Below are 18749 nucleotides of genomic sequence, written 5' to 3'. Positions count from 1 at the left end.
GGAGGGGCAACAGGCACAAACAGAAATACAGGAACTTCCCCTTAATATAAAAAACCCCCAAACTATTTTATGGTGGCAGTAATGAATGACTTAAAGAGGTTGTACATGTGCTCAGAGATGCTCAAAACCCAGCTGGGAAATGAGCCAGGAAACTGCTCAAGGTGACTCTGCTTTGAGCAGGTGGCTGGTCTCTCAGTGGTGTCCTTGGGTCCCTTTTCAAGCTCAAGTATTGTGCAATTTTCTCCTGTGACCCCTTTACTGACATCATGATCAGGGACATCCCTGCATGATCCAGCACACCCTGGAGCACACTGTCACTGAAATCAACCCCTTCCTCTTTCCCACCTACACCACTTCTTCCCAGTTCCCCTGGGCAGAGCATTTTTCTGTCTCTGAAAGGAAAAAAAAAAAAAAAAAAAAAAAAAAAAACAAAAACAAAAACAAAAAAAAAAAAAACCAAAAAAAAACACAAAAAAAACCAACCAAACAAAAAAACCTCCCTCAAAAACAAAAACAAACAACCCCCCATCTTTGAACAGTACAAGCAAAATGCTTTGGAAAATTGGCCAAACCCAAACTGCAGGGAATTACTCATGTCCTTTAGACCTCTGCAGATGAACACTATATAATATGATAGTACTCGTTTATGCAACGATGAAGTATTTTCCACATCTCTATTTCAAGATGATTAGGTTTTCTTTTGGGGGGAGTTCCTACCTGTCTGAAAATAGGAAGAGGTGCAATTATCTTTTTTATGCAGCTGCTGGATATGGTAAAGCAGTAGGCTGGAACAGAGATCAAGTCAAGTTAAAAATGGTTTGGTTTAGTCTGGCTTTCAGTATTCAAACCGTGCTAGGAAAAAAAATTCAATTATAAAACTAATTATATCTTTAATTGCTTAAACAATCAGCCAGCTGACTTTATGGTGCTTTTTCTACTGTGCAGGTGTACTTGCAGGTGTTGGCTGCAACATATCAGAGTTACACTGTGGTATATCCCAACTTCAGCACAGTATTGGGAGGATAAAATACCATGGTCATACAGACACAAATGTATGAGAAGGCAAGCTTTAAAAGGAAACACAATTCCATATATATATACACATATACATACACATGTATGTGTGTGTTTGTATAAATTTTATATATGTGTGTGCGTATATATATAAAACCTGCTTTATCTTCCTGACATTTTTCTCTTTTGGACAGAATTATGGATGAATCTGACCAGAGTTTGCACTTTGAGACAGTCATGTTTCTAGCAATTACAACACCACTAATAATTATGTATGGATAATAACCTACTAGAAATGCCTGTCTTTTCTCTGACATGTCATCTTAGCAGCATGTTTGAATAAAACACAGTCCTCTTCAAAAACTTGCTTTGTACATACAGAACCAATTACAAAAAAAGCACAAATTACTGTGAATTGGGTTCAAAATGTTCAAATTGTTCAACCACAACTCTTTTACCTCTTCCCTATATTTTATCAACTTTTACACAGAAAAAATTCAGTTTCTTAGAAATTTTAAAACACATACTAATGTCTTTTCAAAAATCTCTTTTCTGCATACAAAACTAACACTTAAACCACTAAATGCAGCTCAAATTCACAAAAACATTTTGCCACCCAGCATTTATTTTAATTGAACTTAACCTTTCACTGAAAAATTAAGGATCAGTTGTAAATATACACTCTCATAACAGTCTTATTTGGAGGGAATCTTAAATTCTGATAAGTATCATTTTTTTTTTTTTAGAATGTACAATATATCACCTGCAATGGAAGAAGGTAATATTTAGACTCAGCTATAAGAAACACAGGAAAAACAGGCACAGCACACTGAGGTTGTTCTACTATAATACTACAATCAGAGTTCTGGAGCCTATAAATCCAAGAAAAAACACAGTAATGCCAGACAAGGGTGTCAGGTAGCATAGAACTGGCCAAAGAGCACATGGTCCATAAAAAGGAGTCTCCCAACCCAAATTTATGCAAAGACAACTGATTTCAACCAGTCTCTGCAGGAGCAGATTCCAAGACACCAGCTGGGTTCACTGCCATGCAGTGATGTTTTCTGTTTTGTGAGCACATAATAAATCAGCTCACTTGCACAAATTATGCTGGGCTGAAGTATGTCAGTGAAGCTATGGCAGGATTCATTTCAATCATGACTGCACAAAAGATTTAAATATTCTAAATTCATTTGTGAGTTGGGTAGCTTCAAAAGTCTAATCTGGACTCCATTTAAAATGTTATTTTTGCTGGATGAGAGAAAAAGTAGCTTCACTGGAAAACATTCTGTAGTGAGTCACAGCTGTTTAGTAGTAGTTTGAAACTGTCTGAAATGTCGAAAACATTGAGAAGTTCTCTGCAACTTATAAGGCATCAGGAAGAATTTAGTCATTATGTTTTCCACTGAGCTAATTTTGCAGCTTAGGAAATGCTGATTTGTTGTTTTCAAATAATCTGGTCTTCATCACTTGTACATTCCATTTCTCTTATAAATTCAAATATCTTTAATAACTTTCTGCTTGAAACTGAGAAAAGTTTTGACCATATGTTTCATGATGGCATTTGCAAAAGTCAAATGATAAAAACAGTGCTACCAACCTATTCCAGTACTGTTGCCAGTGATTTCTCCTCTCTTCTAATACTCTAATTAATAAAATCACAATGTTTTAAATTAAAACTTGCTTCCAAGAAAAAGATACAGGCAGTTTAGTAGAAGATAAAGTGATATCAAATATGCAATGCAGAGGTCCAGATACTCAAACTTGTGAGCCTAAAATATCTCCAAGTCCAACTAATTCTCTCAGTTTTAAATACAGGCAAACCTGACTGAAAGCCAGACAGGAGGAAGAACTAAAAACTAAAACCCACAAATCCAAAAATCTCAGAGCATGTAATTCGATACTTACACAGAGACTTACTTGCTTTATTATATCCTGAAAAAATCTCAGGAGGAAGATCATGGATTTAGACACCTCTTGAATCATTAGTGCTATAGATATTATTAAAATCTGCTGAAATTATTACTTATTGCATTCACTATTCAAAGGCCAGTATTTTCCAAGGATTTACCCCTCTACTGCATTAGCACTGATTTTTGTTCATACAGAAAATAAAACAGTATATCAGATAGAGCAGTGTAGTTGCTGATAAACTTTGTGCATATTTTTTATGGCAACCACTGAAATCATGCCATAAGCCCAAAGTAAAATGATCAAGAGTACATGTAAACATATAAACACACGCCTAAATTGTAATATTAAACTTTAGCTTTTCTTTCTCCTCAGCTTCAGTCTGTCCTTGAGGAAAATCAAAGCACACTGCACAGAAGCCTGACTGCAGACAGTCGTTCTACTACAAATTATCTTTGTGTTTCATTTATCAGATGTTATTAGCAGAAAGCAAACAGAAATTTTGAAAAAGAAAAGTTTTTTCCCAGAATCATTTCTACAGCAGCAGAGGCAAGCACAGAAAATATATTCTTGTGACTGTGTTTTGTTCTGAGAAAGAACAGACAACCCAGGGCTGAGGACATCTTGCAAAAAGTCATGATGATTTATAACATACCATTTTAAAACATATGTTGCATATGCATGGTTAAAACCATTACAGAACGTTCTATATCCCAGCTAACTTCTGCTCAGCTGCTGGCTTCAGAGTAAAATATCACGAAGTGAAGGACAGAAAGGACAAACTCAGAAATTAGGCAGGGCACACCTAAACCTACAGAATCACAGGGCTGACTGAAAAATAAAACAGGCACTCCCTTCCATCCCAGCAAGTAGCTACTCCCCCACACCCCAGGCAGTGGCAGCAGTTCCCCAGGGCTGCTGTACAACTGGCTAAGCTTAATTAAAGAATGACACATTTCTAAAGAGGTAAATGACACGGGGGTTTTATGGTGCATTTCGGGTGTTTAAATTTTGTTGAACTGAGTGTGGTGGGTAAACTTTGGCCATCTTCCAGAGCCTACCCAGCCATGCTCTCATTATCCCTATTGCACAGGGTGAGAGGAAAGATGGAGCAGATCACTGCTCAGGGTAAAGACAGAGAGATCACCTACCAGTTACCATCATGGGCAGAACAGTGTCAGCAACCTCCAGCTAAAGTAGATTCGGATAGTGAGAAAAAAACCCCAAAAGATTAGAAAAGGTCCCCCTGCCCTTTTCCAGGCTCAGTTCACTCCCTGCCTGTCCAGCAACCTTATCCCTTCTTAAATACACTTTCAGAGGCATCACTGGCTTTGCTGATGGCCTCAGCTGTGGCCTGCAGTGGATCAAATCCTTAACAATTTCTTGCTTTCCTTGTCCCGTCCTCTGAAATCAAATCCTACAAGCTATGTTTGAGGAATGCTTATGTCAATTCTTCTGTCTGAGTAAGGTTCACTATTTACAGTTCTAGGGACCATGCATTTCCCATGTCACTGATTTTTTTCACCCAAATTCCTGTAATATGGCTCACATGACCACCTGTTAACCATAACCTGAACCATGCGTGATTTCCAAACACACCCCTTCTTCTTATTGCTAAAACCTCTGCATAACAATTCCCTAAAACAACATTACACTTCAAACTCCAGCTGACACCATAAGATTGTATTTTACAGCTGTTATATTTCAGCATTTTAAAGCTCACAGTATTTTCTATTATGCCATCTGAACTCCTCATGAAATAATTTCTATTCCCCCTCTGCACAGATAGGGATTCTATTAAGAGGCACCTTATCTCATGGGCAGGGTTCTTAGTGCTTATCACAATGCCACTTTTCTATTTACATAGTAGGATTGACAAATAGATTCTATCCATATTTTTGTTTACTGAGCCATTTCCTGTGGGGAAACAAATTTGATTTGAAACAGCTCTGAAATCTAGTGATGGAGAAATCTAATATGTGTCTGCCATACGAAAGTGGATGAAAGGAAGTGCAGCAGTCAAAAAGTCAAAATGGAAAAAGAAAAGTAGATGGGGAAGCACTCAAGTTTTACACTATCCTTCTAAACTTTATTTTCAAGTTTTGCCACACAAGTATCTTATTTCTTCATCAAGCTTCTTAATACTTTAAGATTACTTCCTTGAGTTCCACCCCATGCATCTATTTCATCTCTAAAGCAGGAAGAGAGAAGAAAGATTTCTAAAAATGAAGGACACTAGTCTTTGGCTGTCACAATGACAAAGACAGAAATGATGCTCACAAAGGATCCTATGATTGCTTCAGGACTGATATGACTTAGGATTGGAAGAATCTTAAGAACTGAAGAATTAAATTATGAAAGAGAGCTGCAGAAACTTTCACGTAAGTGCAGTTCACTTCCCCTTCTCGTCATTACTTTTTCCCCTTTGTTAAGCAGAGATCAATAAAATCATTCTAGGCGTAGGTAGTTGGCATCTCAAACCCATCCTCAAGCTATTTCTATACATTCAGGATGATTCATATGCAGAACTGCAGCATTTAATCTTTATGAAACAGAAAATGTGAGCTGAAACCTCCTGAGAACTCCAAAATTCTCTCTGAACTATTACATAAATCCCATTTTAAAATGTTGTCAACTTTGAGAAAGGATCTGTAAATTATACCATTTCTGCAGACTTTTTTTTCTACGAAAAAACTGAAGTGTTCCAGTACTCTGATACCACTGAGAAATTTTGTTTTCAGACTGAAAGAACATGAGAAACAAAGGTAGCAGCACGAACATCCAGGTTTCCTTCCTTTTATTCACCAAGTACAAGACTAGCTTTGGATCACTCATCTTACCAGGAATTTCCCAGTAAAAGGGAGAATGCTTGGTAGGAGCAGCCTCGAGATTGTGATAGTAACAGCTCTTCTGGCAAAGTGTGAAGTGCAGATGGTGTCAAAGATATGCCAATAACTTAAGCAGGAGCTTCCAATAAAATCTCTTGTAGTGCTTACTACACTCTGTGAATCAAAGTGAAAGGGGCAGCCCGGGCTCTCTGGCTCTTTTATTGCCCAAGTAGGCAGTTTAACTACTGTACATCCAAGTGCATCCCCCAGGGAAAAGCCTGCACTCCAGATGTATTTGTGTCTGTCCCAGGTATGAGCTACCTCTAAGCAAGTCAATTCAGGCCCCAGAGAAGCAAAATCATCATCAGAAACACAGGAGTTACTTCCATCTGATCTACCTTCCAGGGGGAAAACCATAAAAAAGGGTTTTCTCAAGTATTCCAAGTATTCCTCTGAGCTCTTTCCAGCTCATCATGGCATTCAGTGGTCAAAACATAAATGATCTTAAATATGTTAACTGCTCCTCCTTATGAATGTTGCTCAGAGATGTAAAATCAGACAAGCCACACTAAGGCTTCTACCAGAAACCATCAATGCACTTGTAACACCGGGGCCCATATAATTAAGCTTCTCTTTCCCAAACTGGAGATTGGAATGCACACTGTAGATGAGATCATTTACTTACAGAAAACTAACACATAAGGTTTAAACACTGAAGTGGCATCTTCATGTTGGTGTATCTGTTTTAATTAGCTTTACTTTTCATGTAGGGTAAATAAAACATTAAGGAGTCAGCCAGACAGAGACACCACAAACTGTTTTTCAAATAGCTCCATGAAATGAGCAAGAATAAAGCTTGAAGAGTGTTATATTTACCTCTGTAGCTCCCAGGGCACTTTTAAGAACACTGGGTCAGGTACACTGAGACACTGAGAAAATGTGCAATTGCTTTCCCACTGAGCTGTCAAGGCACTCATGCTGTGAATAGCTAACACCCTTCTTTGACAACCAGGCAAATATTTCTATTTTATGCCCTTCTAGGCATGACGTATCTCCACGTTGTCTCAGTTGATTTAGTGCCAATTTAGTCAAACTTCAGATGTCTGAGCCAGTAACTGGACAAAATATCCTTGATGAAGCCTCGTCACAAACTCATAGACTGCTGTTTAATACATTTCCAAATAGTTAGATAGTAAAGCGGGCTGTAAAGCTGAAAAAGCTGCAGAGAAGCAGAACACACATTCACTGAACTGCCAGAATGGAGATTTAAGTAGCACATACAAGTCAAATATGCTGCTGCTACTATTTATTGTTAATACTGCTTCAAAAAAAACACTCCCATAAAATTATATAAGACTATATTGTTCCCTGAGACTATGTTGTTCCTTGAAATCAATTCTGTATTTCCCATCTTTTAAAAACACATGTATTTAGAGACCCATAATTAATAACTGAGTCCACCTGGGCAAGGCAAATGAACACAACCTATTCAAGTGACAGTAGTATACAGATATGATAAACATTATTTTTTCTTAATACTTAAAAAATACATAATTACATTTCACTTGCACCAACTGACCAAAAGTTTTCACTTCTGATAATATGAAAGAGAAAGACAGAATCAAGGGAATATAATTCTCTCAGTGGGAACAGATCCTGTGGAAAATGCTCCGAAACCACTGGATCAGTAATTCATAGTTTTGGGTTCATTCATGGAATAAGAATAAGCAGGTAGAAATAATGGTTCAGTGTGTGAATACTCAAATACAAAACACAATGAACTACTGAGAGTGCAGACTTTGTGCCGTGAGTTTAAAGCACTTCTGAGACTGGATTCCATCCTCTAAGCCCTGCTGCATTACACAGTTTCCTTACTCAGAGCCTCTGTTTCCAGCAGGATTTGGTTTAGTGTTTTAACTCCCGTACTTGCAATCTACAGAGAATTAAAATGCACACTAAGTGACTAAGTCCTGACCAGTACTTACCAATACTGGCATACCCCGGCGTGGATGGATCTCCTCCACTGTTCAAGGAGACCATAAAAGCTTTATCAGCAAGGTCTGCAGTCTTTGGCAAGTCACAAGGATCAGTGTAAAGGAGAACACCACCAAACCCTGCATCTTCCAGCAGAGAAAGCTGAGGGAACAAAGCAACACAGATGACCATTAACAATATTTTCAGAACACATCATTGCTTTTTTAAATTACTGTTGAGATAGAGGCTTTCCCATGCACCACAGACTGCTCTGCACCAAGCTGCACTGCCAAAGTGCTTGTAGCACCTTAACAGGTTTTCCCATGATATAAACACCATCATGAAAATGCCTCAGTCTTGAAAACCATGTCACTAAATATCTTGAGTTGACCTATTTTCCATGTTATTATCTGTAAGATGTCCCTGCTTATAGTTCAAGGACACAGCACGTACTGAAATTTGCCTACACCGGCATCAGCCTTCCACAGGATTTCTGGACACAGTTACTCTTCAGTTAAAAGAGAAAACAGGAGTTTAGAGAACATTAAAAAAAATAATAATAAATTTAAAACTCCAGTCAATCTTACCCAAATGTTTGGATCTGCCTCCTGTCAGACAAACAGCTTTTATTTTGTTACATTAGAACACCAAAGCTTGAGTTGGAACTGACAACTGAGTTTCCAAAAATCCACAGATCAGGGCCAGAATATCAGACAAACTTCCCCAAAGTTAAGGACGAAAGCATCCAAGTCCCATAACCCGCAGGAGCTTTTTTGACTGGGAAACCGCAGTTTTTTTCTTTTATAAAGAACAGAAAAATAAGGAGATTTTATTCTGAAAGGGATGAAATCGAACTGTTATGTGGCAGATATTCCCATGAAATGAGATGACCTTTCTGTGTAATACTCTGCATACTTGGAATTGACTGAAGACTACTCACTGATACAAAGCTATATTAATTTTTCAGACAGAAGTAATTCAGGTATTTAAGGATTATCTTACTATTCACTGAGCTGCTCTACTGATGGCTTTCCCAATGTCCCCAAATGGTCTGAAGAATGACTGCAGGCACAGGATGCTTCTACACAACTCTGATTTCACAGGAACCTGAGAACTTGCTACTACACCTCTGTTTCTCAGTTCAGTTGCGCTCCTCCTCCTCTGTTTTAGAACCTTCACTGTTTTCTTGTCTATGTATATAATTTTCAATTTATGTCCTAGCTGCTGGTACTAAGGAATGTTTATGCACAGTTCTCTGTGGCTTTACAAGTATGTAAATTATATGAATATATGGCATTCAGTTTGAGCCTCATAAGCATTTGGTGTTCAGTTCTGCTTTACTCGACAGCCAAGACAGAAAAAATACAAAAATAGCAGCCTACTATTTGCAATATTATAAAAATAGCAAACTACTATTTGCCATTTCTGCAAGTAAATACACTAATATTGTGATTTGCTAAGACTTTGACACTCGTCTGAATGTAGATAAGCAGATTCAAGTTGAACCTGTGAGTCACTTAATCCTACCTATCTTACTCAAACAAGCAATCCACAGATGAAAAGGGATTCTTTGAGAGAACTCTAGTCAGATAAACAGGAGAGTGTGAGAAGGTGATTAGCTCAGACACTTAAAAATACATTAGAGACCTTAAATGCAATGCAGGAATAGGGATTTCCCAAATGGTAAGTTCATTTATTAATGTTTTCGATTCGTCTTTGTATTCAGATATTCAGAGAGGGTTTAATTGCACAAACAAAAGGGTGGGAGAACTAGGGACACATCATAGCTAAATGATGTAACAGGCAGGATTTAAAATAACAATTGCCTTTTCCTACCTCCAAATCCGGTATCTTTTTATTAATCCCTGATTTATATAGTAGCAGACAAAACAGGAAATACAGATGCTTTTTTTTTTCTTTTAGAGAGAATTTTAAAAACTTTGTACTTAAAAAAAAATCACTATTAAATCCCTCAATTTCAGTGTGAGAAAATAACTACACGTCTGTTATTCACAAAGTGCAGCAACCACTGCTGCCATGGCTACAATCTCTAGCAAGGAGTTGTGTCGCATGTAAAATTACAAAACAGCTTTCAGATTTCAGCTATAATTGCTGCTTTTTAACTTTACAGCAGTGACAGCACAACTATATCAACAATAAATGTGCATTGTTGATTCCATTTTCATCCTAAATACATCAACACTTTACCAGCTGTAAATTGTCCGAGCACAAAGAAGTTTAAGAAGGTTCTGCCTATTTTTTTACAAGGCAGAAGATTGTAGATTGATTCCTTCAGGTAAACCAGTACACATCTATTCAAATGAATGGATTATTTTGGATTGCAAAATCATCCAACAGCAAAATCTGCTCCTTATGATACTGGATGTATGCACTGTCCCTCTCGCAAAGCCATAAACATCTCAGAACAAACTGGAAACAGCAGAACCCTTGAAAACAGATGCCAGTGCCCGCTGTTAACCCTTTGGTTATTTATGGCTGCTAAAGTCCTGAGTTTTTAGAGTTACCTTAAAAAATGTGACTGTTTCAATTCAGTATATTAAATCACCCCATAAAACATTCTGGACTCAATTTAATCTAATATGAGACACTTGCTGCTTTATCAAAGGCTCTGTCATGTACCTGGGGACAGATCAGCCTTGTAAACTCTACACACCACCAGGCACCATTAAATTGCCTTTTAAAGATGATATGGCTGAAGCAGTGAAAAGACAGATGGCAACAGTCTATGGAACTTAGTTTGGCTCTAAGGGGAAGATTCAAAGCTGCTTCTCTCTTTTAACCATCTCTGAGATGGGGCAGAGGAAACATTTACCTTTTGAACTGACACACATGAACACAGAGCAGGTCTCTGCTCCACATTTCAGACAAGCTCTACCGTGGGACTTTGGCCACAAACCTACTGGCAGGTATTGGGTCCAAAAGAAGCAAGCTGAGCCTGACTGTTTGCTGAGGAAAAAGAAAGGAAGCAACAAGAAACAGGGACCACTACCTTTCATAGGTGGCTTTAATGTGTTTTAGCTCACCTGAGGCAAGTGTGCACCTGAATGAACAGTTAACTGGGGGTTATATTAATGATCTGAACACAGAACAAACCTACCAAAGAGAACAGACTGCAGCCTCTGTGAATCTCCAGCATAATGTATAAGAGCTGCCCATCAATGACTGGAGATAAGCAGGGAAGCAAAGCACCAGGTACTGGTCTCAAGCTGTATTTGTTATCTTCCACCTAAGTGCAAAGTCTGACTCTCTGAAGATTGTTTCCCCTGGTCTCTTCTTAGCTGAGACCATCCTTGCACCTTCTAAGCACCAAACAGCACAAAACCAATCAGGTAATCAACCTTCCTTATTTTCCAGGGACTGCACTGGACTGGTTACCTGCTAACCCCAGAGCCACAGAAAATTAGAAACATGCACACTGAGGCATGCAGCTGTTCCAGCAGCACCCTCACTTTCCAGCTGCAAATAAAGTGTGACTGAAGCAGCACTACTCTGATGTTCTGTGCATGGGAGCCACACCTGGGGTTGAGTTTAAGCTGTCATTTCATGGGCAGAGAGCAGAAAATCACATCATGATTTGGTCTCACCTGGATTACAGCAACTACGAGTGTAGAGAGAGCTAAGTGTTTCCTACACTATTCACTCACTACATCTGAACAGCTTAGATCCTGTTTCCAGAACTCTGATCCAACAAGACCCTAATGTTTAAAGACAATTAAATAAGCATGGCATCTTTTCCTGTCTCTTCTCGATTCCCAGCAACAGTTCTGCTTACAAATAATTTAGAAAGTAGCAACGCATGATCAACCTACAAGGGGCATCACAAAACAGAATATTCCTAACAGTGATGGTTAACAGTGCTTATGAATGCACCAGGAAGAAAAGAAAAAAGACAATATAAGTAACTGTGTATTATATCAACCTACTAATTGCATACTAAGCTGCCTACTAAAATAGCTTCTTAGCAACTCTTCTCACCATATTTGCAAGTGGTTCCAAAATATGGACAAGCCTTCTGAGAACCCACTGTACAGACAGCTCTCCCCCTCATGGTGTTTACAGAGTCAGCAGTGCAGTTTGATCTTTATGAGGTACAACACCAGCCCTATTACTGACAAATATTGCCTAAGTCCATTTTTTAAGCTTGCCCATTTACGTGTCCTGCTCCACACAAATGACTGAGCCACTGATTAGTTTGCATAGAAAACTTATTTTACAGGAAGTACCTCAGTATATTCCCTCCAAGTTTAATGAAAATGGGATATTGAGCAGACGAGAGGCAGATGCTGTTAGTGCATGTCTGAGAAGGCATTAATAAAAACTGAAGAGCTTAATGGAAGGTGGTGAAAAACATGGAAGAAGTCAAGGGACAGAGCAACAGATGAAAAGGAATACAGCATCTTGTCCACAGATTAGACACCACAAAATCCAGGCTCAAGAAACAGAGCTGTGAAAAGCCTGTTCACTAAACCTGTTCTTTTATTAACTGATACATTATTTAAGAGAAAGTTCAGTACAAGATACACTGGCTTACAATTCTATATAGCAAGGGACTTCACCATCGTGGAAGGTTCCATTCTTACTCAAAACAAGTAGCACCAACAGTGTGTCTGGCAAACTTGATTTAAAATACAGCAACTTCCAAACACATTCCACCACCTGTAGAGAGATTTTTCAAATCAAATTTTAGCGCTGGGAAAAAAAAAAAAAAAAAATATCTATATCTCTTAATTTTACCATAGGTTCCCTACTACTACTAGGGTCAATACAAATCCAGTGGTATTTTCTTATTTGATCTAATTATGCTTCTAACTCTACTACATAAGGCTTCAGACTTTCAATTCTTACATAATAGTAAAATAATACAAATTAGCTGCACAACTCTATTTAAGAGTTCTCTTCTATCTCATTATGTGCCACCTACTATGCTAGTATATTTTAAAAGCCTACATTTCAGAAAGCCCTTTAAGCACACCTTGATGTCTGAAGTTAAAAGTGCCTAAAACTGTAGTGCTAATCTTCAGAAGTCATTTATGTGAATGGATTTCACACTACTGAAAGTGTATCCTCACTCTTCTGCACACACACTCACACTAATAGATAATACTAGGCTGCTCATTGAAATTTCTCAGAGGTTTTGAAGGTTTTTCCATAGCAAAAATATGCCCGTGTCTGGCAAAGTAACAGAACCCTAAATAAAGAGATAAATCATGCTTTAGCTACAAGCACTTAGAGAGTCTTAAGGAGATGTCTGGGGGTTTTTTAACACTTAAAAGGGCAGTTTACACTACTTAAATCTTAAAGCTGTACGCAAAATTGCAAAAATTGTATTTTACACAGTGACTGGCTCAGTGTTAATGACATCACAGTTCATTAGACAACAAAGGCCTTTAAGTGTCAGCCACTGATAGCACAGTTAATTTGGGATCATGTTGTTATTCTAACATACAGTCTCCTCCATGGAACTTCAGGCCAAAACTCCTCCTCTTCCTAAAGGCAGATTCACAATCTAGCTTTTATTACAAGTCCATTCAGTGCTAACAAAGTAAACCATGAACATAACACATTCATAAAGTAAGAAACAATATCCTGTTTATATGTTGTCTCTATATAATGGTGATCCCCTTTTCTCTGTCCCTCCCAGGTAAACCTCACAAAAATGCATGCAGAATTTTATATTCAAAGCCATAATACATATGGAACATGGAAACAAAAACTAATTAGTAAAAAAAACCTCTATATCAATCAAACATACATGAAAAAATAAATGTATGTACCTACTACATATTATTCAGAGTAAAATAATATATATATATATATATTTAAAATCTCCTATTGTCGTTATACATCAGTGCAATGATCAGCATTGATTAGAGAAATAACAGTAATCAGTTTTTAACTGTTGCATTTTTCAATTCATAGTGCAATGTGCAAAAGACATGGTTCATTAATCTGAGACACTGCTTTACTGGACAGGATAATAGTTATTAATTATTCTTTTCTACTGAAGTCCCAGTTAAAATCATGATGCACTGAAAGGATCTCCCATTTCATTTGACTAACTGGCAGCATGTAAAATTATGAAGCAAGAGCAAAGGTACATTTAAACTGTTGGAAGATCTCACTGACACAACATCTTTTTATTTCTGTAGCAGTTTGGATAGAAAAGTAAGGTTTAGATGCTGTGGGTATATCTGATACTATCCTCTCAATTACCTACTGTAAAACAGAGCACTTGGAAGAGGCTTGGTAACACAAACAAAACTCAGGTGGAAAAAAACCCACTTAAATACAAATATCTTCATTTATATACCACTCATCCAAATTGCAAGTTTTTAACCAAGTACAGTTTGGTTTCACCTTGTATTTTTAATACTGCACCTGATATTTAATCATGCTCCAGGATTCCCCATCACAAAGATTGAGGGGATGTTCAAAGGAATTTAGTGGCAAAACTCTGTCTGAAGAGGTTTTGGCTTTTTCTGATCAGCCCTCAAGGTGCTGTGCTGAGGCTGTAAAAGGGATGAAGGATTCAGCCAGTTTAATAGGGACCATGAAAAGAAACACATCTTTCCTTTCCAGCTCAAACACCGTCCTTGCCTGAGGAATGGCATCATTGTTATATTGAACAAACAGGGCTGGGAAAGGGATTAAGGTGCCTAAAACTTCAAACAGCTATAAATGCATACACGGTGGTCTCATAAATGACAGGATGCTGCCATAAAGGACTTGGAAGGGGGGAAAACATACTTCAATGGAATTTATCAAACTATTCCTGCAATACAGTGGCGTATATAGGAAAAATACAAAATCCAAGAGTTGCTCTGTATCATGGCAAGACCTTAAGACTTTGATGTAGTTGCTACCAGAGAAATGATAACATGAAGTGCATTTATTTGTGGAAAGAATCTGACAAGCGTATCTAGGATTTTTTTAAAGACATTTCCTGTAATCACTTTCCAAACTAAAATTGGCTTTCACATTTTTCAATTTTAAAGATTTTGTCCCTTTTTTAATAACTAGAAAATTATTTCTAGAGAAGAGAGTGTCTCCTTTTGGATTTCTTGGACGACCTATAAAATGTGGGAAGAAAGCAGAAGGGAAGAGTAAGAAACTTTTAAGTTGTTAATCACAGAAATCTGCCTTTGAGCGATGGTGCTGCATGGCAGTGATGAGTAAGAGCTACCTTGTACATCACTTTAACATCCATTATATTCTAAAGTACATTCCCCTGTCAGGTAAGTGCTATCCAAGGACAGTAGACTTCTCAGTGAGCACTGGTCACAAGCTTGTTGTGTGCTGGTTTGACTGGAAATCCACACACTGCCCTCTGGACACCTGTGGCAGCTGAAGAAAAACCTTTTGAGATTTCCCCCCCCCAACCAAAAATCATCTTGGTTTAATTCTGTAATCCTTCTACAGAAAAAAAATTAACAACCTGCTCCTACATGTGGTATTAAGCTTATCAAGAACGGAATGTTCTGTTCCATACTTTTTCCTGTTTGCTGCCTGCTCATCTTCTACACAGTTTTATCAAAGAAAAGTAATTTGTTAGACATCAGCAGTTTTTAAAAATGGAATTTTTCACAATAGGGTATTTGGACAATTAAACATAAGCCAGATATACTGCCAGTTCCCTGTACTAGATTTTAGCAACTTTTAATACAAATTGAGTGCATATTTTATTGCCAGATCTTGCTTACCACTGCTAAGAAATTCACTATGTTCAATCTAATTAAAAATGAAATTGAACTACAATTCCCTAGAAACAAGCGCTGATTGGACTCAATAAGCTTTACTTAATTTATTTCAGAAACAAAATAATTGAATTGCTTACAGTCCAGAAAAAAAAAAAGCTTCATTATTTGATGAGTATACAATACAAAGCCTTTCATATTGCTACTGCATTCCTACATCTTCAGGAAATACTACTTGCTTCTAAATAAGCATGTAGAGGAAAACTGTGTGCATAGTAAGTATCATTAAATATTCAGTAAACATTAAAAAGAAACAGGCTGTATGAATGTCCAGATGAGCAACCTCCAGAAAGCCAATAGCATTTCCCTGTTCACACTGAAACTGTTGTTTCTGATTATGTTTATGGTTATTCCAGTCTATGTTTAGACTCTATTACAGAGAGAATAAAGCTCAAGATCCATCATACAAAAAACAATTACACAAAGATATAATTATAATCTTGCTAAATCATCAAGAATAAACTGATTAGACCCTTTGCTGGATTTTATGCGTTCTACCCAACTTTTAATCCAAAACTCACTGATCTGTCAACAGAGTCACAGACCAGAGTCAAATCTGCCAACGTCCCCTCACTCTTTTTCTTCTTTTTTTTTTCTTATTTGTTTTCCTGCTCTAGAAAAAAATAAGTAAGACCAGCAGATGGAATGTTCAAACACTATTCCTAGCACAGGGCACTTCTCACCCAGAAATCCATGGTGAGGTTGTTCCCCTCACCCTTCTGCACCTTGCAGGGCACAAAAGCCACAGCAGCAGTCCCCTGCAGTTCCAGGGGCTGCAGTTCCACTGTGCCAGCAGCCATTCTGCTCACCACAAACATCTGGGGTACCTGCTCCCAACCTCAGGGGGCTTTCAACTCTCTGCAATCTTTTTCTTCTCACTCTTGCCTCCAGCAGCAAGCTCCTAGCCAGGAGATACCCTGTCGTGGTGTCACAGAATGGTCTGGGTCGGGAGGGACCTTACAGCTCATCTCATTCCAGCCCCTCTCGAAATACCAGCAAGAATAAGGGAGAAGATGAGCAGAGAGCAAGGGGAATACCTACACCCCTCACTGTACCTCATATGCAGTGTAAACTCAGAACCTTTGGTTCTCTCTACGGTCTTTTCTCAACTAAAATGCAAATATCCTGCAATATGTATTTTCCAGTACCAACACTGGAAGTTAGCAGTGTTGCAATGAAAACAGCCCAAGCCATCCTTCTATCTCTGAGATAAAAGCAGGATTGTGAATCTTCTAGCTCCAAGAATGTAGCTCTTGTATGGGATCCACCAAGGCATCAGCAAATGCTCTCAGAATCCACACAGCAGTCAGTCACAGATTTGCAATTAAGGCACATTTGCTGCCTCAAGTAGTTTCATATTTGCACAATTGTTAGATTATTAAAACATAGCTGCCTTCACTGCAGCTGTGCAAAACCAATACTTACTCACTTATTTTATTATTCTCACAATTCTTATCCAATTACTAGTATTGGAAAATTCCAGTCTTTTGCTTTGTTTTTTTTGTTAAGTACAAGATATGCTCCCTGCTCAACTCTTTCCTGGTCTACTACATGGCATCCAGGTTTCATGCTTTTAAAATAATGCCTTGAATATAACATAATAGTCTCTTTTGAGACTGCATAACATTGTTATGTATTTTCAAATTTGCATTTTATTTAATTTTATGTTTCCAAGTAGAACATGTAATGATATAGAGTGTGCTATATGTAAGCCTCAGGCATATCTATATATCAACTATGAAAACTGAATATTATTAATTGGTTAATGAATATTTTAGCTTTGTTTATGGAAAAGAACAGTGTTTAACTACTTGGTTAGCATGCCTTTAAGTAAATCCATATTCAGAATGAACTTATTTATCTTCCTTATCAGAAAAAACAGTCACAAACCAGGAGTGATAAAAGAAATGATCGTAAAGAATATGCCCCATTGCATGAAGTCATTTCAAGAACTATAAATATTAAGGAAGTTATTACAAACCTTAGCAATAAAAGTTCTTTATAAATTATCAGTACTGATTTCCACTCCTAAGCTCTCCTAGAAATTCCAAAATTTAAAATTAGACTAGTCTTGATTGTTTTTCCTCACTGACATTTCAGAAACTAGAATTTTTTCCTACAAGAACTTATTCATGAACTGTGCTACACAGGACATATCATGAATGCATCTTTCATACTGAACATCAAGGTTTAAATGGAATATGTAATAAACTGAACCACCACTTAATGTGTAACTCTGGTACAGCAAAACTGCGGGCAATCTACACAAAAGATACAACAGCTGAAAAAGCCAACATGTGCAGCTTTTGTGTCTTCCTAGCACCTTTCTTTTTCACTGCTTTCCACTCAGCACATCAGTGAAACAGAGCTCTGCCTCCTCCTGTGACCTACTAAATAGCCTATTTCACCAAAATGAAATAGTAGAAAGAGCTACATGAAGGAGGTCCAAGGTGGAAGCACTTGATGAGAACAGGGAAGGCAGCTGGATTAGTTTGGCAGTCACAAAGCACTAGAAAGTCATTCATTCACCAGCAGTTAAGGGGAAAAAAAATAAAAAGGCAGCCAAACCAAGGACCCCCAGCTCCTCTTCAATTACACCAGCCTACAATTAATTCCAAAACATCAATCCAAAATTATGTCCTTACCCTGTCTTAAAAAATAGAGTGAAAAATATAAAATGTGAAAAATAGGTCCAACTTTCTGTCACTAAGATTTTTTTCATGCAGTGATTAGGAAACGAAGACCCCAATACCAAAACAAGGTCATACCAAGGGTTGTTAAGAAAGATGTGGTAGTAAAACCCTTGCTCTGTCACTCTTCCCAGCTAGGTCATTGGCAGCACATTATTTTTGTCTTTCTCTGACAATTTTTGGAGAAGGAAAGGAAAGACCAAAAGAAAATATCTTTTGAAGTCTTGTACATTAAAAAAACAGTTCCCTGCAATGGGCCCACGGAAAAGATTTAGCACCACTTACAGCTCCTAGAACTCCACTAAACTTTCTAAATGACAAACAGAATACTGCAGTTTTAAGATGAATGAAAAAGAAATACAATAAAACTCATGATCAATCAACATCTGTTATACCACTGTAACTCCTAAGACAGAACTTGCAGAAAAAAGTCTTAAAAGAATACACAACTTCAGTTCAGGGTTGCAGGGCAAGCTTACTTATGCATCACTCATTAATTGAAAATGTATCTCTATCAATTATCTTTAGAAAATTGCTGGTTACTAAAATCCTGTGCC

The 18749-nt window shown here is 37.7% G+C and overlaps 1 protein-coding gene across 1 annotated transcript in view; it reads right to left on the bottom strand.

Annotated features, from left to right (window-relative positions):
- NAALADL2 (N-acetylated alpha-linked acidic dipeptidase like 2) overlaps positions 1-18749 on the bottom strand; it is a 222386-nt gene that overhangs the window by 129647 nt on the left and 73990 nt on the right. The window contains exon 4 of the mRNA XM_062499175.1: positions 7739-7889. Coding sequence (XP_062355159.1) covers positions 7739-7889 — 151 coding nt within the window. The remainder of the gene's footprint in view (positions 1-7738; positions 7890-18749) is intronic.

This window comes from Cinclus cinclus, chromosome 10 (genome assembly GCF_963662255.1).
Source record: "Cinclus cinclus chromosome 10, bCinCin1.1, whole genome shotgun sequence".
NCBI lineage: Eukaryota > Metazoa > Chordata > Aves > Passeriformes > Cinclidae > Cinclus > Cinclus cinclus.
The sequence above is the reverse complement of the archived record's forward strand: the minus strand, read 5'-3'. Positions and strand labels throughout refer to the sequence as shown.